Source organism: Aythya marila (genome assembly GCF_965140915.1).
Source record: "Aythya marila genome assembly, chromosome: 12".
NCBI classification, from domain to species: domain Eukaryota; kingdom Metazoa; phylum Chordata; class Aves; order Anseriformes; family Anatidae; genus Aythya; species Aythya marila.
The window spans coordinates 17,276,794-17,296,273 of NC_139053.1; the positions used below are offsets into that span (position 1 = coordinate 17,276,794).

Sequence of the window (19,480 nt, forward strand, 5' to 3'; positions counted from 1 at the left end):
AAGTATATAGATTACCAGAGCTATGGCAGAGGAAATTAGTCCCTCTCTCCTACATCCAGGTTTCTTATGTGACTCACATTAACACAAAATTAAACTTAAACTGTTCTGATAGATTCGTGGCAGCCAACCCTCGGGATGTACAAACTGGAACAAGGACAAATCTTCTGAAGGTCAAAAGGTATTTCTGGCAGCATGGAGGTATACCACTCCATAGAGTCCTTCCCTCATCCACTAATGGGTCTATCTCTGGCAACACCTAATGCGTTGCCGGCAATTAGTACTGTTCATAGTAGTCCCAGCTCAGCATTGGCCTCTACTGCCAGAGTATATTATGGAAAGAAAAGTGACCTGAGGTGTTATACAGCTTAAGATTTTATAAGTGAAAAGGATGCCATCTTATATATAAAGACTGAAGAGCACATTACATCTATCAGTTAATTTAGGCTTGGATCAAAAATGACTTAGCAAGAACTTGCTTCTCTCACAAACCAAAACCCATTTCAGCTATTTCTTAAAATTACCTCACAATTTACATCAGCAGACAGCAGGCACAACAAGCACTGCTTGTCCTAAGAAGGAATAAGCTGAACCCTAGAGCCTGTACTCTGACCATGCCCTAAACCCTATGCTGCCTTCTTCCTTCTCCCCACATTCCTCCCAATTAATCCATAAACATTTTATCAACCTTTTTCTTATAAAATAGGACACGCATTATAAAGAAAAAAAAAAAAATAAATTAGAAAGCAAACTTTCTGCTCTATTATCAGTATCCTTGCCTTCTAGGGCACTCAACAGAAATATTATGAAGGTTTTGAACCCCCTCCTGTTTTCTAAGGCTTAGAAAAAAAGCAAGAAAGCACCTCTTACTTTCTAATTTATAACCCACCAGCTTTTCATTAATAATCTAATGAGAATTAGTCAAGATCATCCTGCTTCTGCTGTGAGTCCACCTGCAGTGGGCCAAACCCTTGCCCTGGCCCTCAAGGGCTGATTCTGGGGGGCTAGAGGCCCCTAATAACCCCCACCTGCACCCTCTCATCACCCAGGACCACCCCGTGCTGGATTTCACCTCACACCAGCGCTGCTCTAGGGGTCTTTCCCCAAAAGTGGCTAAGCCCTGCATAGTTGAGCCCTGGAGAAAGATGCTGCTGCCTTACACACCTGCCCCGTTGGGGTTGGCAGCAGCCTGTGAAAAGTTAACTACTGAGGGAGATTAATTGCCCCTCCAGAAGTAGTTAATCATTTCTCCGGGGGTAGCGAGGAGAGGGGAAAAGGCAGGAGGTAGAGGTTTCAGACTGCGGCTGGAGAACAAACTGAGTGGAACTGGAGGTAAGAGGTTAATGAATTATTATTATTATTATTTATGTTGGTAAAGGATATTTGCTGTTTTGGGGCTACAAAGGTACAGTGTGTGGTTCCTTTGGTATTTGGGCTGAGGGCTGGAGGCTATGGCCAGGTCCCTCAGGGTGTGAGGCTCTGCCCAGAGTCACACAACATGGCTGCTGTGCTGGCCCACCCCTCTGAGGAGGAAGGTGATGGGTCCAGCATGGCTCCTTAGGGCTGGAGCACTGTGGGAAGGGCTCAGGCCTGCAATTCCCCTCTTGTCCCCCTTCAGAGGGTGGCCCTTTGTCTGTGAGGTACCTTATGTGGAAATTAAATGTTACTATCAGCTCAAATCCTGTGTTACTGCAGGTTTTTATCTTGGAACGAATTATCTACCTCATGGCTTAATTCTTTTTTTTTTTTTTTTTTTTTTTCCCCCATTATTATTTTTTAAATGAGTCCTTTTTCCTGTGTAACAGGATGTAGGTACGCTTTTGTTCCACTCAGTCACCACCTACTTCTGGTTGATCTGGAAACTCACTCAGCTGTGTGACCCCAGTTTATGGGGTTTAAGGCATTGTCCAAATCCCACTGCTCCCATATGGGCTGTGTGGTGTGCAATGGTACTGCTGGTGTGGCCCTCTGCAGGCTGTGCCCTGTATAGACCCCACAACCTTCAGAAAATTACAGGGTGCTTCCCTTGAGGCTGGGATTTACAATTTGGGGAAAGCTGAGACTTTGAAGGAGCTATGGGAGATGATTGGTCACTTATTTATATTTTTTTAATCCTAAAGATCTGTACGATTTTTTCTTTAGCCGTCTGGAGAAAAAAAAAAAAAAAAAGCTCTTAATGAAAAAAGGGATGGATTTTTTTTTTTTTTTTTAATGTGTATGTGATGAACCTTTTGAAGTTATATAGAGTGTTATAACTGCTAACAGTAATTCCTGCTAAGTTCGGTTTTAATTGTGATCTGTTTTGAGTATTAATTGATCCTTAGGTATGACTAAAGGTACTGGAGCAAAGTGTTTGTTGTATATGAGGGTCTAGATGTAAAAGACAGTATTTTCCTTTTGGTTTTTGTCTAGTCCATAAGTGAAAGACGTGAGCTGCAAGCAGTAGACTAGCAGCAGTTTTGGAAGCTATCAAACCACGTTATTCACTGCAGGAAGCTCCTGCTGATGCTGAGGAACTCAAAGTGTTTGGCAGCTTCTTTGAATGCATACCCCTTCCCATCTGGCTACCTGCCTTCTGCTCCCCATGTCTCTGCTCATCTTCACCGGTTCAGTAGTCACCTGTGGTGGGGCAGAGCAGAGCATCGTGGCAGACGGCTCTGCCTGATGAGCAAGTAAGGGAAAAGTGGCAGTCAACAGAGATGAGACTTGAGAGCCTGCTGAAGATGAGGAAAGGGGACTGCTAAATAACCCTGGTGACTGCAAGAAAACAAGTCAAAAAAGAATAGGATTGTTCTGATAATGGGGAGTGGCAGGAGAGGTGGAGCTGGAAATGCAGAGTGTGTGGGGAATTTGTTCTCAATCTTTGGTCTATCTGCCTGGTGCTACTTGCTTGGTTGCAACACAACCAATCCAGAAAAAGCAGGTTCTTGAAACACCAGGTCCAGACAAGAAAAGTTTTTTGTCATTGAAGGTTATGCACCTTAGAAACTTTGTCCTAGATTCAAGTTCATTGAATCAAAAGCCAGTTCTGCAATTACCTGAGCAGTTAATAAAAATCTATTGCCTTATGATGGATTTTTTTTCTGCAGGCTAGAATTGATGTATTCATTGTGATTTGTGAGATTGAGGGGAAAACAGAAAATATAATCTGTATTTCTGCTGCACTGAAAAAATTCACTATGTTCTTCTGAGGCTTGGAAGTAACTAAAACTGCAGTGTTTTTTTTTTTTTTTTTTTTTTTTTTTTTGATTTCTTGAAAATAAAATACACCTTATTAACATTTTAATAAAGAGAATGTCTTGGCAGTGGTGCTCTGAGTTGCTCTTATTTTTCTCTGTGCAATTTGATTCTCTAAAAAGGAAAATACTATTGAGATCTGTAAGGCGTGATTTGTTAGACTGAAACTAAGCACACATACACCAAAGCAAAATGCTTTCTAAAGGTGCTGTGTTTGTGAGAGGTGCTTGCCCAATATGTGTGATGCAAAATGGGGATGCTTTGTGAAGAAATCATCCTTGTAAAGCCATTGGTTCTGGTCATCAGACTCTATCCAATGCTTTAGTGATGATGCTGCTGATCTATTTGGGAAGTTGGCTGGCTCTCAAGGCAGAGTCTCTTCTCAAAGGCTGTTTCACAGTGAAAATATGCTCAGTGCAGCCGAGTGCATGAATGAAAAAGCCTCTGGTACCTTCTAGTCTGGCAAAATGCAGCACAAAACTCAACTTACTCTGTCTTTTCTGCTGTCCCAGGTAAGAAATGTGTATTTTTTTCCACTTGCTTTCTTTCATATTCCTTCTCTTGTGCATTTGGATTTGGAAGTATTTGTAATTCAGGTCTGATTTCTGAGTAATTATACATTGCTTGAATTACTGTTGAAAGATGCAAGATCTCTGCTGCAAGCCAGTTGCTAGGAATGTAGAATCTCATAGTTCCCTGATTTACAATTACAACAAATTTGCTGTCTGATATATAGCATTTTTTTGTTTCCTTTCGGGGGGGAGGGAGGGGAGGAATCTTTCAAGTGTCTCAGTAGCAGCTGCAGCAGCAATATTTTCTGTCGTATCAAATGCTGCAACTTTGATTTGCCTTTTTCCTCTGTGGCTTTTGCCGGGTAGTAGGCATATAGGCTGTTATAGGCAGCTCACATTATTTATTGCTTTTTAAAAACGGGAGGGGGAAATGCGGAGGAAAAATAAAATCAGACCTTGCAAAAGGCTCCCTTCTCCGTACTCTCTCCTGATAGATGTGTAATACTCGGTTAGTGACTTGCTATGTAGCCTTTCTCTTATTAAATGTAATAGATCCCCCTCTGCCAGAAAGCAGAGGAAAAAACACCCAGCCTTGAAAACACGGAGCTGCTAAAGCCCTGCTGCCGCTGTCTGTCAAAGCAAAGGGACTCGCTGGGCTTTGACTTCTCTATACCTTCTGTTTGCTCCCTTTTCCTCTTGCTGCTGTTTCAAGGTTTACTTTTTAGAAGCTCCGGGGAGGTTTGAGAATCCTTTGTTGTCCAGCACAAATGCATCTTTCTTTCTTTTGTTTTAGGAGCTTTGAAAACTCTTGCATTTAGTGGCGGTAGCACTGGCATCCTGTGCGCTGAGTAGAGATAAAAGTTAATTCCTTTTTGACTTGTGATTGAGTGGTTTTGTTAACCCTTAGGGGGTTGGTAGGTTTTAGAGCCAAACTAGTGCTTGGGACGCTGAGTCTGTGCACTTGTGTTTGTGTGACTGCAATCTCTGGAAAGAATTTAGTTTCATTTTCCAAATAGGAGGATAAGGAAAATGGTGAGGGCTGACCGTTGGGAGAGCTTTACTGCTGACAGGAGACACACCAAGAGTGTAAGCAGCAGTCATGTGAACTAACACGTACATGCTGTGGGTCAAGGCTGGGATATTTGTGTCCTGACTGAACCTGATAAAGGGGAGAAGCATTAATGGGGTGGCTGAAGTTGCAGGACAGGAGACTTGGTGGCTGGGGACTTGTGAGCAAGCACACAGGCATTTGGGAGGGTTCAGGGCAACTTCCTCCTTTAGAGAAATATAATAAATGAAAGCTACTGATCTGGGCCATAGGCATGGTGCCTGCAAGCACTGACGAAGGGTGTGTTTGAGGTGCAGGGGATGTATATGGTGTCCCTTGCGGGGTGTCCCCAGCAGCTGGGGCTATGTGGGCTTGCAGGGGGCTCCCCAGTAGGCAGCTCGCCAGCCCTGCTGTCTGGCTCCAGGCAGGGCAGAGTGCCTCTTGGACAGGCTAGGGTGTCCACGGGGCTTCTGCAGCAGAGAAGTTGTCAAAGTGGGCTGAGATCCAGCCTGAGCTGGCACAGCTGCCAGTGGGAGGCAATGCTCAGGGAGCTAGGGGGAGAGCGGGTAGAGGCAACAGGCGGATAGACCGAGCTGGTGCCCCTGGGCTCGAGACCTGCCATCTGATGAACTGCAGTTTGCTTGGCATTCTCTGTGACTCCAGTCCCTTTTCTTTAGCCCATTTTCTGTAGCAGACTTCTAAGGCCTGTTAAACCTCATAGCAGAATCACCCCCACCCCACCTGATTCTGGAAACAGCATAACTGCATGCTTCATTGACAACTTTTAGCAATACTTCAGCATTTCTTCTCTTCCCAGGCTGAGGCAAGTCCGAGCACACAGCAGGGATGAGCTTGTGGTACTTTGGCATAGCTCTGCATTTCTGTTTAAACGGCACCCCGCTTCTTTACTAGCATACATAACTTTATCTAGCAACGTCTGTGTCTGGTGATTTAACACACCTCCAGGATTACTTTATGTACTGTGTCTAAGAGTAAATGAATTAGAGTTGTAATAAGCAAGCATTCATACATCCGTCTTCAGGAGTGAGGATGTTGAGTATTGACAGGTTAAAGTATGAACTGAAGTTGATGGCATTCTAGGGAATGAAAAAGGGGAATTACTGAAACGCTGCTCAGCTTTTCTCTTTGACACATCACATGCACAACTTTCATGTGACAGGAAAAGTAAACAGAAGAATGTGAGAAACAACATATTAAACAAATGCAGCCATCTGGCTGTGTAGTGGTTGTAACACATTTTGGGATTTTTCATGAGTTTTTTTTTTTTTTTTTTTTTTTTCTCCTTCCTCAGCAGTAGCAATAATGTCTCCTATAATACAATGCTAGTGGAACCAGCAAAGCTCAATTTTGATAAAATGATTTCTAAGCAGTAGCAATCTAGTAATGTAATACTTTCTGTGGAAGTAGAGGATAGGAAGAACTTCATTTCAAAGTAATGATAGCAAAGTTTAGAGTATAGAAAAAGTCTCAAATTGTTGAGACTGAGAGCATGAACTGAAATAAATGAAAGGTATTATAATTGAAAGATATTTATAAAACTGGTAACTTCTAGTTTGTGTGTTCTTAGTCTACATTTAATTCAACTGAATTTATTAAATATAGGAAAAAATCTTTTGAAGCATTAAAAGGATGAGGATATTAATGGGGAATCACTTTTTTGTTCAAACATTTAGTGGGCTGCTTTGTTGATTAAAAGTTGTACTAAACAGGTGGGTGATAAATGTTTTTTTCCTTTTGCAAAGACCTAGTCTACACTACTACCATTTATCCTGTTTTCACCAAGAGGAAAACTGAACATTACTTGGAGTAGCTGAATAAGATATGTTTCAAGGAACCCTTTAATTCATGATCACCTTTAAAACTAGAAAGCGTATCTATAATATGCAGCTTTATTGATCTGAAGTTGACAATAAAAACTGAGTGTACTCTGGTAGCTTGTGCAGTTCACTATAAAATGTACACTAAGCAGTAAATACCTACAGATTTCTAAATCTATCGAGTCAGAGGGTTTTTTGTTTTCCCCAAAGGATGGTTTTTAAGGCCCACGTACACAAATATTCTAAAACAAAAGTTGTTCACAGGTTTGCTACTGTATGTTATGCATTACATGCAGGCAGATGAATCCGAGATAATTTTTTTTAAATAAAGCACACAAGATGAGGAAAAAATAATTTTTCATAGCCTTAATAGTAACTGTCATGTTCTATTGGGCTAGAACTAAGTGAATTGGACAAAGTGTATAAATTTTACAAGCTCATCTTTATAGCAAATAGGGACAATTAGTCCTAAAACTCTCCACAAATGCACAGACCACATTGCTGTATCCTAAAGCTTTTATTTTTTCAAATTTCTCCAGAAGAGGGCTCCATGTACAGCTTGAAAGTCAACACCAATGTGCTAAAAGCAAAAGAAATTTATCAGCTTCAGGGGGGGAAAAAAAAAAGTCTTGCTCACAAAGTCTGTTTAAACAACATTAATTACTATGCTCAAATTCTGACCAGACTTTCCCTGTTGTATCTTGTTGGTGCTTGTTTAGTTTAAATAGGATTATAATCTCAGAATTCTAGAGGGAAAGAGTCCTATAGTCCTTGTGCTATACCTGAGCTTTTAAAAAGATGCTTTAAAAATGTTAGAGAAACTTCATTGCCAATTACTGTGTAGAATTATTTGTACTGATGAGCATTTTGTGAGCAGGCTCACACTTACTCCTGACAGCGTCAGGGCCTTTTTTTTTTTTTTTTTGGCTATGTAGTCAAACATCTTCCTCTTGCATACCTCATTCAAAAGATGGTGTCTCCCAAAACACAGAACCATTCCAGCAGTCCTGCTGTACTATTTGTCAAATATTGCCTTGAAGGGAAGCTTGGCCCCTGGTGAATTAGTCTGATGTTAGGCAACAGCTCTAACCTTTTAAAGACATTCTTACACAGGACCTGACCAGACTCTTTACTGCTAAGCAAGGGGGATTTGATGTAATAGGTGAGTGGAAACTAGTCATGAAAATGCTGTGAGTTACAGCATTGCAGTTAAACTTACTTTTTTTGTGTACTACCTGAGCTACTATTTCTCTGCTCCTGAGGTTGCTCGAGCAAAATGTTGGGACCTGGTTTCTCTTTCTGATAATCAAAAACTGAAAAAGGTTATTCTACTTTATATAACATACTTGTGCTATAATCCGTCGGGGCATGTTGACTTTATTCTTAGTAACTTGCCAAGTAAGAAAGGAGCATTTCTAAAAGACAGCTCAATAGACCAGAGCAACAGGAGCTGTTAGATCTATGTAGATAGTAACAGTGGCAAATATTCAAGAAGAGATGTTCTGTCTTTCATTTTCTTCCTGCTATTGGCTAGTTAAGTAGGCTCTCTCCATTCTTTTAGTATGTGAAGGCAAGCTACATAACAGCTGTTAGTGTTATGCTCTTCCTGCATCGCTGCTTGGAGCCGCATCTCTTGCCTCTAGCTGCTGGTTTGTACCCGTGTACTGGGTGTGGGTTTGGCCTTTAAGCCTTTGGGGAGGAGGGGGCTCTGTTTGGGACCTCAGGCAGAAACATGGGGCTAGTGGATGGTGCTGCGGCTTCACTGGTTTCATGGAAATCACTTCTTCATTCCTTCTTTGACAGATGCTAACATCAAATATACTTTTTGTGTGTGTATCACTAGTAGTCTAACCAGTAGTCTTTCTTCTGTGTGGACAAAAAGACAATCTACCATGTCTGCTGGGGAGGAGAGACAGAGAAAGATAACGTCCTCAGAAGACCTAGGTGGCCAACAGATCTTCCCTGTTAGCTCTGGATGATATTTGTGGGTTCCTAATCACCATACAAATGGGACCAGCCCAGCTGGGAGACTGTGTTTTTGTGTCACTTTGTATGGCCTGCAGCTAGAACAGTGTTAGTGTATACAAATCAGTAGGATATTAAAAGCCAAAGAGGAGTGAAAAATAAGGCTTGCTTTATTAACCACTGTTTCATTATTCAAAAGTCTTGGAAATTTGCCTACTGCTTGTTTTAGTGTTGACTCGTGATGTGGACTGTATTCTCTGTCAAATGGAAGAATCTGATTCTTTAAAAACCTTACTGTTTTGTATATAGGGGACTCATTCCATTGCTAACTTATTCAGTATTCAATATTCAACTATTGTTTGCACCATTAATTTGCTTGGCTTAAAAAAAAAAAAAAAAAAAAAAAAAAAAGGAAGAAAAAATTTAAGATTTGGTTTGATGGAGCTGGTTAAAACAGTTCTAAGAACAGGCTAAAATAAATATGAGCTATTAAAAGAGGGATGGAGTGAATCTTCTCAGCACACAGCAGTCTATCAGTATCTCTAACCACTTGGAAAAGCTGATTCAGATATTTAAATAACTTCAGATATCTATGAACATCCATGTATGGATGTGTCTTGGTATCTTTAAGCAGCCCGGTTTCTAGGGAGTTGAACACCCACCTTCAAGCTTTTGAAGCATCTCAAAATTGGGTGTCAATATACAGCCCTCTGGAACTCATCGTTTTTTCTCATCTAAGGTTCCTCAGACTTCTTCTGATAAAGGTTCTACTCTCAAAACTGTGACTTAAAGAAAAACTAACAAACAAAACAAAAACTAACAGTAGCTATCTCTTTCAGTCTAGCCTCTTTTGTTCTCTTGCTGTGAACAACTAATGTTTAATTCCTTGTTGGTAGCAGCAATAAACGTTTCCAAAAGCTAGCATTTATTTAATTCCCAAGGACTTTGCAGTCTGGTATCTCATGAAGAGTAAATAATTTGTGTGTTTGAAAGTTATGTGCTAACAACAGTACGGACAAAGTGTGTTTCTAGGAGTTTGAAGAAATTTTTGGCAAATCAGTAGTCACTGCAGATGGACCTTGTGTGTAACAAGGACTTAAAATGCTGAAAACCACAGGTTCTAGGCCATTAAGCTGTCACAGCACTTTTAATGTGGCTACATGCAAAGAAATATGCATGAAGATGGAGCAAGTTGCAGGTCTACATCTTCACTTTAGGATGTGAGAGATGCCCATCAGCAAACGAATATGCCTGTAAGCTTTTTTCCATCTCTTATTACTTCTGTCCTGAAGATTATTGTTAAAGGTTACCCATTGTTTCGCCCCCTGACAACAAGTGTGGGTGCTCCTTATCTGCTCCAGTGCAAAGTTGGCAAGGATGCACTAACAATAATGCACTAACAACTACCAAATCGTTGTTAGTGCATTGAGTTTTGTTTCAATCACTGTGGAGCAAAAGGTATTTTAGAACATACTTAGCACCCTGATAATTGGCTCATCTGCTTTATAGACAATCAATTTCTTTTCATCGTCTTGGCATAACTTGGAATTTTAAGAAGGGTTTCTGTTCAAAGCATCTTAAAGGAAGAGTCTCTCTGAGTAGAGTCAAATGTGGGGGATTTTGAACCCATTTGGAGTTGAATAAATGCCGTTGGCTTTCATTATAGTCAGTGTACAAAGGCAGAAATTAGCTACTGTTAATTCATTTGGATCCACTAGGAAATTAGCTCAGCATGCGTGAGTTAGGAATATGATCGATAGCTTTTACAGATGGTGTACAAGGATGGGAGAAAATCACATAGAGTGGTCCCTTCTTCAGACTGTTATAGTTTTCTTAACTTAAGGTGATCTTTAAAATGTAATAGATGCATTTTGACTTTGAACCAATTTTTGTTAATTGCTTGGGCAACCGAAAATCCTAGGACCAGTATTCCAAAAATCTTTCATTTTTCCCGACAAGTTTGCTGGCTTTGAGTTCCTCTACTGCCAAATAAGGTACTTACACACTTCTCTAGAGACAGCCCTATGTTTCCCCTGGGGAGCCACGTTTTATCGAACAACAAACATCTATATCAAAATGTGAGAGCTGCAGGTAACGCTGCTCTGCAGTTAACAAAGCAGGAAATCCAGAGCATCTGGTACCTTGCTCTCTAAGTGAAAGGAAATGGAATTAGCCATTAGAATTGGATGGGCATTTCCCTCCCCATTAAACCCATTGTTTCTGAGCTCTGTCAGAGGAAGCTGAGCAACTCCAACCATGCTACGTGGCAAGAATGGGTATTTCAGCTGTGGGCCTGAGCTGTCCAGTAGTTAGATAACTGGTCAAATTAAAAGGTGTTCAGCTTGACCTTCAGCCAAGATAAGATAACTGGCCTTACAAGTGCCAGGAAGGCATGGATGTTATCTACCATTCTTATCCAGGTGAAATGCAACATGAAAAAACTGTGGGCAAAGACAAATGAGAATGAAATTAAAATAGAACAATACATGAAAATCAGATTCAACTTCTGGATATTTCTATTACCCTGCTACCTGATGGTTGTATTTGGTGTCAGGCTAAGTGGCTTTATTCTTTTTGAAAATGTCTTGTGTTTTCATAATTCATGATCTCATTGAACTAACTGGACTATGAACTCTATAAATCCTGCCTTATGAATATCGATAACCCTGCTAATTTACTAATATAGAACTCTGATCTGAATACCAAATTAGTTAGACCCATGCTCAGTCACTTTTTCTTAATACATGGTAATATCACTGCAGGAGATATTATTCCGTGGGACGAAGATGTAAGGATGGTCCTTAGAGCCCAGCAGTACTGGGAAGCACAGCTTTTTAAACCCATTTACGCTACTGTTCTGAAATAGATAAGGGTCTGACATTTGCTTCTATTTTTTGAATTATTATTTTCTTCTTATTTATTTTAATTAAAAGGTCTCATTTAGAAATGATTAAGCAGAATATGATTTCCAGCTTTAAATGTCATCACTAGTTTTTCCTAGTTGTTGGCTCTGTGCAGTTTGGTTATCAGAGCAGAAGTGCAGCATTCTGTGCAGCAGGGATGCTGATTATTGCAATCTGGCACACAGCATTTTAGATGATGATTTCAGATATGACATGCTACAGGGAACAGTGATAAGGTTGCTGCGAATAAAGCATGAAATGTGTCATGTGGGAACGACTCCTGGTTGTGCCCATCTCTTGACTTGACTTTTCTGAGTTTGCCATAACAAAACACTGTTGTGCACGCTAGCACAGGAGCAGGTCTTCAGCAGACGTGGATTGATTGCATCACCCTGCTTTGTGTCATCGAGGTGAGGGATGGTTAGTATTGATGCCACGTGCATTTCTACCGTGTTCATATTGGGAAGCTTACATGGCTTCTATTACTGTTATATCTGTACACCCTGCAAATAATAATGAATTTATCCTTGCTTCCCTAAAATAAATGCTGAGTTACAACAGGAACATTATTCTGAAATGGGAGACAGCCTCCAACATCTGCCTGTTCCAATGACTTTAGTTCTATTATCTTAGTTGAGTAATGATGTAGGCTGCTGTCATTTTTGCTGCTGGTGTTGATTCAGTAGTGACAGCTCATTGTACTATCGAAAGATTAATTCTGATTGGAGGGAGCCCAGAATAAATTCAGTCTTTAGGCCAATCAGAAGCTGGTGCACATGATATGATTTTAATAATTCTGCTTAACTCTCAAGAATATAATTAGTTATGATTTGCCAAAAACCCGTCTATCTCTATACAGTTAATATTTTTACATGTAGAAGGATTATAAAAAGGAAGTGTTTAGCTGACTGCACAGAGCTCTTCTAGGCATAAGGAAAAAGTGTATTTGCTTATTACTGGGTTTTACATGATGGCTGCTGGCAAAATTCTCTGTTGGATATTTCCACCCCAATGTGAGATGTGGTCTCAGTGGCAGAGTATTCCTGAGCACCTGCCTGTGTGTGTTCCTGTCTGATGTAAGGTGATGGTACAATGGTATCAATGTGATGATGTTCCCCTCTTCCCTCCCTTCCACAGACTGGAGGAGGCAGAGCTACCAGAAGCCTAGGCTGTGCTGGTAGGTGGTGAGCTGTTGTGGCTGTTCCACTTTGGTGTCTTCCTCCGGGAAGTGTGGTGTTGCTATCCTAAAGGCTCATTGTGCCCCTTGGACTAGGGGAGATGCCATTTCCTGCAAGCCCAAAGCAAGAGAAAGTAGACTTGCATGGACTAATCTCCGACTTTGTGAAACAGATGCCTCCTCCTGTTTGATAGTGTCCCTCTGAAATAAGGATTCAATCTTTTCACACTTTTCTTCTGAAGAATGTAACTTTCAAAGCATTTGTTCTTTCATGAGCCAAAGGCATACAAGCAGAGAACCTGTTTCTTATTTATTCTGTGTGGGAACTAAACAGTGATAACACACCCGTAAGGGCTGCTGAAGGAGTTTGGCTAAAATAGAAATCAACTTGGTTGTCTGCCAGAACTCACGTTGAACCTGAACAACGCTGCTTTTCCAACTTGTTCTTGACTTTGATTTTTTTTGTATGAAAAGGAAAAAGTGAATGTGAATAGCATGAGCAGCTCTCCCTCCCTTACCTCCGGGCTGGCTGCAAGCATCAGCATACCTGTGATATCCTTGTTCAAATTACACTTCTTCTGCTCCAAAAAAAAATTCAGATGGTCCGAGTGCTTTTAGTTTTTCTTCCAGAAGTTCTGGTGATGGGAGAAACTGACCATTTAAAGGATTAATAATTTTTACTGCCATGTTTGAACTTGTCCTTTAGATAAGCCTCAGTGGGCCCTTTTGGAAAGTCCATCCTTGTTCTTTTTGGTGCTTGTAGAACATCCTTAGAGATGTTTCTCTTTTGGTGATAGATGAGAAGATGATAGGGGTTTTCCTGCAGCATGAGGAAAAACAGATGTACCTAAGGAGAGTCGCATTCCTTTGTCATCCTACATAGGCCCTGCTTATTTTCACTGAGTAATCTGCAGATTGCCTAGAAGTGGTACAGCATTAAATTGTAACATGTAGTAACCTGGTAAGTAACTGAGCGTTGTGCTGCCTGTACTTGTGTACTAAGCCCATGCATTCCTTGGTAAATTCAGATTAACCAAAATGAAATGGAAACTACTATTGCCACTGGAGACTGCCAGTTACGCAAACCTACTTTGGGACTTTGACCTCTTAAGGCTCTCCTCCTTTCTTGAAGGTAGTCTAGTTCTAGTTGCACTTCTGTTGGTGGATTTAATTTCTCTCTTCCATTAATGGTATGAAGCTGGTGATCTCTTAGAGAGCCAGAAGTGCTGGGATAGTTACTACTAATAAACTTCCTGATGTAGCTGCTCCATTTCTTGTCCTGTTCCTTGGCTAACAGAAGAACAAACCTTAACATAACAACTGGAAGGGAAGAGGAAGGCAAAAGGGAGGAGAAAAAAGAATTCGATGTCTTGTAATTTTTTGCAGCTGCTATGATTTTGAAAATAACCTTTTATGCTTATTATGTAGTTAAAAGGTATATAATGGAATAGGGTGCAGCATTCAGTGTGACTCTGTTTAAATGAAGACATGGAAATCCAGCAATCTTACCTGATGCTCGTTCATTTAGGCTGACACTTGTATCTGGATCTGAAGCTGTTGGCATCAAGAAACAGCAGTACTTCTACTCCATTTTATGTCTTTGTGTATGTATCAGCATGCTGATTTATGAGAGACAGGAAATTTAATCCTTTTTCACTCTGCATCTGCTTCCCAGCTCTGAGCATTCATTAGCTGCCCAGCCACAGAACTCACCTCCTCTACATTTTATGGTTTTTTTTTTTTTGTTTTTTTTTTTTTGCTTTTGCTTTATGCTCTGTCTTAATAGATGATATTTTTTAGTCTGCGATGTTCACACTGTTGTGTCCATAATCATTAAATCAATTCTACCAATGCTTCGGGAAACTTGTTAACTTGTTACAGGCACAGATGAAATAAAACTTAGGCATTGTCTTTCTGCTAATTGACTAGTTGAATGGGGACGGAATGGGAAGAGAACAGCTGACAAACAGGGATAAGGTCTGAGGCTAAAACAACCTTCATTGCTGGACAGCACCTTGCAGTTTCTTAAACTATTTGTATGTCAATTCTCCTTTAGCTGTCTGAAAAGTTTATGTGTAGCAAGTCTTTTCCCACGCGTCCTGTCTAACACAAGCATACTTTTTAACTGCATAACAAAAAATGAGCATGTCCCAGAGATAAGGGAGAAGAAGGAAAGGTTGGAGGACCTGGAACGGTTTAGCTCTGTTACGGCTTTCTGGCAATAAATACAAAGAGAGCCAGATCCCAGGAAAAGCTCAGAGTAGGCAATGTCTGTTGCTGAAACAAGTATTATGGGCCCACTGTTATGTATGATCCTGTTTTACTTATTTTCTGACATCTCTTGGAGGCCAGCTGAAGAGCAAAGATTAAAGAGAAGAGAACATGACTTTAGGCATATCTGCAAACTAGCCATTAGTTTCCTACAGGTTCTTCCGTGCTCAAAATGGGGGAAAAAAACTCTCCTGACAACTGAGCATACAATTCATGTACAATGGCTCTGCTTCTGACACTGTATTCCTGTGGTGTTTGCATGACTCACGATTCATCTGGCAGTGCTTCAGTTTAAGCCTTGATAAAGAAGAGAGAACACAGGAGAGTGTAAATACATTTGACCTTTTAAAATATTGAAAATAAAACAAAGATAGAAAAATAGTTACTTGGCATATGTAGAAGAAAAAATGCGATGATTGTGAGCAAGCTAGTGTTATTTCTGCTTTGTCAGCCTTGGTAGCACAGGGGTTTCTGGAGCTGAGAACTGTTGTTGTATGCCTGCTGTTCCCAGGACGATGCGTGCAAGCTCCAATGGAGCTGGGGTTGAAGTCAACTTTGATTTTCTCCAGTTCAGGGACTGGCCTGCAGTTCAGGTCTGCTACATCCCCAAAAAAAGACATGTGGTGCCCCTAGCTGGCAGCTTTCGTAGTTTGGGTGCAGCCTCCTCTTAGTACTGCTCTGAGCAGCTTTAAAAAGTGAGTAATTCTGTGAGTGCTCTCTGGTGTGCCCATGCCCGTTCAGTTAGCGCTGCCGGCAGGGTTTGGCCGTGCCCTGAGCTCACCCTTCCTGGAAGGGCTGGGTTTGTTAAAATAGCATTGTGGCTGAGTCAGGGGCATGCCAGGCCTCTTACACTGCTGCTCCCTGTTCCGGGACTGCTCTGGGAAATGTGCGCAGCTCTCAATATGGCTCAAAATATGATGGGAACTAAAAATCCCCCTCTCTTCTTCCTTTTAAAACTGTTGCTGACTTCTGAGCACATTCCTTTGTTTTAAAAGCAGAAGAAGTACGTGCAGTACCTCTTTCCCAGCCTGCAAGCAAGAGATGTGGTGTTTTTTGTGCCAGGCTCTTGGGGTGGGTTTTGAACTAAGAGATCAGGGTTAGCTTTTCTCTTAGGCCTCTTTGGGGGAGACAGGGAGGGCCATGCAGCAGCTGGGGTAGGGGATGCATCTCCAGCATGGTATTTCTATGTCTACCTTGTGTCTGGGGCACTGGAATTAAGATTTATTTCTGGGGTCAGAAGCTTAAGTAAATGGTAACAGTAGCTCCTCCTTGATTTATTTGTAATAAGCTTCTGTCTGATATATGCTGGTCAAGTCCAGTACAGAAGGGAGAAACACTCTTCCCTTCTCATCCCACTTTCTTATTTCCTGGTTTGTGGTGCAGTCACTTTCTGTGGCTGTGGTTACATGAATTTCCTTAATAGCAAATCTTGAGCAATCTGCTTAAATAATAATCAGCATGTCTTTTAATTTGCCCTTCTTCCATAGGTTCTGTTGTGAATCGCTGAACTATCTGATCAGCTAGCTGTGTTAGCACCTGTAAACAAATCTCTGTGGTTTTGTTCAGTGCTATTGGCAAAGCTTCTTGCTAAAAGGGAGGGAGGCAAGAAAGTGTGATTGCAGCTTAATGGGTAGAGAGCATCCTTCAAGCAAGGAGTCCCTTGGTATTTGCAGTAACTCTTTGTTGTAAATATGTGATTAGACCCTGGATAACCACTTGAACATCAAACTTGACGTCTTTTCCAGGCAAGGGTTTTTACTGTTCCATTCAAAGTTATGTTCCCTTCAAAGTTAGTCTCTTCCTGGCTGAAGACATCTTATTTGTCTAACAGCCCCATTTCAGCTGGACAAAAGTAGGGCAGGGAACTTTCTTAAGCAAAAGCTGTGGCGCATCCTTAGGTTGAGAATCTCAAGCTTTGCCCTTCCCCACCCAGCAACGTCTCCATGGACTTTGGTTTTTTTTTTTTTTTTTTTTGGAGCCTCTCCCTGCAGACTGTGCTGCTTCACTAGGAATTTAAACTGTATAACAGTGCCTTTTCCCACCAGCCACATGTGTGAGGCTGTCCCTTGGCTTGAATACGGAGTTTGGGGTCAGCCTTGTCCTGTTACCAAATATAGCATAAATCTTGCTGACGAGGTTTCCAGGCAGCTCTGGCTGGGCTTATCTAGGCAGTGAGTGTGTCTGAATGATAGAAGGAATTTCTGATCTTTGTGCTTATCACTGAAGCACATGCCCAACAGACCCAGAAGAGGGCTCTTCCTCGAGTTTCCATGTGGACCCTCTCATTTGAGCTGCTGCTTGCTGTGCCGTGCTGGCTGGTACCCCTGGTGGCTGCTGGCCCTGGTAGGGATAACCGTGCTCACAGCACTTGGAGCTTTGTTTTTCTCTTAACAGCCTCATCCTTCTTGAGCATCTTGATTTCAAGTGTCTGTTGAAGCACTGTAAACAGATTTCCTTCAGTTCTGCGGCACTACATGCTGTGTTGCAATACATTTTGTCTACTTTAAAGCTGTTAGTGATTCATTAGTTTACAGTTCCAAAAACCAATTCCAAAGGGATCACTCATCTCCCTAGAGTGGTGAAGATATTTTCAGGCTGGCTACACAGTGCTATGGCAATGTTTTTGAGACTTGCCTGGTTCAAATCCTGTGGCAGTGATACTACCAAAGGCTGCCAATTCAATGGAGGATTGCACACAGATTCCATGGGTGGGAAATTGCAATATTATTAGACACAGCTAATAATAGTTCCTCTTGACTTCTGAAATGTCAGAATAGTCTTGTAAGTGCACTTTGGAAAACGTTAACCTTTTGTTTGCTGCCAATAGCAGTCCCTAATGTGTTCAACATTGAATTGTGTCTATAATACTAAAAGGAAACATAGTGGAAATAGTCTCCATATATAGTATATCCACACACACATATGTATGGGATGATTATCAAGGTTGTGACATGCAGAAAGCAAACTCCACAATCAGTAAGATTGTAAAGTAGGCATGTTTATTCAGCACTGGGTGACACAGGAGGTAGTCCCACCAAAGTTGTGTGTACCCCAATGTGGCATTTGCCTTGGTTATGTGTGCTGAAGAGTTATATATCCATGAAGTCTCTCAACACACCTGTACATCTGCATGACCTATCCCCTCTTTGTATTAAAATTAATTCCAGGGAGTCATTTTCATAGATTCCTCCTATCCACACTTGCGCAGTGTTTTCTGGTAGTGGTCGCTGGGGGTCATGGGGATGAAAATTAGCGAGTCTTCCTCATCAATGCTGGCTCACCTCTTGTCTCAGCGCAGACTCATAAGCTTCTGCTTAAACTGCAGATTCACATTCAGTTGGTTCTTGAAATGTGTTTCCTGTTTCTATCAGGAACTGGTTTTGTTTTTGTGTGCGCACAATATGTAGTGGAAGGTATAGTACATATCCCTTAGCCTGTCTTATCTACTGAAATCCTTTTGGCTTCTTTTCACATGTTCATTAGCCTATTTTATCTGCTAAAATTCTTTTAGCCTCCTCTCAGTTTGCAGCATCAGTCTGGGGACCTGTGTTTGAATAACAACTAGAAAGATGAGGTTCTGCTACCCAAGATTTTGTAAGATCTAGTGAGCATGCCTCTGCCTCATTTTCCACATTTGCAAAGGGCTTTGAATCCTAGTAGTAAGAAATCTCTCTAGAATACTGTTTAAACTAAAGTGTGTGCTAACATGAAGAAGCAACTCTGTTTTCTTGGTCAGTTATTGGCTGTCAGGCTGTCCTGGAGGGACAGGCTTTCCAGAGTTTCTGAGTACATCTGCCAGGCCAGTTGCTCTAGAGCTGGGGATGGTGGCAGGGAGCAATAACTCTGCTTGGCAGGAAACTTCAGAAGTTTTCAACTGCTTCATAAATCAAGGGAAACCAAAAGTAACAGAAATCTTTAAATGCTCTGTGAAGCTAAGTTAATACGGTTTCTCATGATAGACGTTTATTTCATTTTGCTGTCTAGCACATCCAGCAAGGTACCAGCAGCACGTCTCCAGCTACAGGATTTACTGTAAGATGTTTATGGACTGCTGGAGGCCAATCAGGAAGGGATTTTGATATGTTGGCTCCAGAGTGGCAGAAACTGATAAAAGAAAAACTGCGAAAACAAGTTCTTAGTCAAAAGGTGCTAGCATTCAGAAAAGTTAGAAATTAAGCCATGAGCTTGTGTGTCATTTTAAGGATATAATAAGAGCATGGCTCTGAGGTGGATGAGCTGAGAATCTAGAGATGCAGGACACTCGTCTACTGGGGTGACTGGGCTGAGGTTGGGGTGCTCACCTCTTCCAAAAAACAAAGCTACAGGAGACTTGCATGAAACCAGGCCCTGAACTGGATAACATAACAAAAGGGGAAGACAAGTGATCTGTATTCCTCCCAAATGTGTTTTACAGCTATTTATTATCGTTAAGAATACCTAGTGGATGCATTTTTCAAGGCAGAATTACATTACTGCATGCTATGAATAACCTTACATAATGAAGCGACCCGTTTTTCTGTATGCCACTATCT

General features: G+C 41.3%; 1 protein-coding gene across 1 annotated transcript in view; it reads left to right on the forward strand.

Annotated features, from left to right (window-relative positions):
- The first annotated feature begins 3,627 nt into the window (after positions 1–3,627).
- The window catches only part of CDH13 (cadherin 13), a 489,121-nt gene continuing 473,268 nt past the window's right edge, over positions 3,628–19,480 (forward strand). The window contains exon 1 of the mRNA XM_082770306.1: positions 3,628–3,746. Within this exon, the coding sequence (XP_082626432.1) occupies positions 3,702–3,746 (45 nt within the window). The 5' untranslated portion in view covers positions 3,628–3,701. The remainder of the gene's footprint in view (positions 3,747–19,480) is intronic.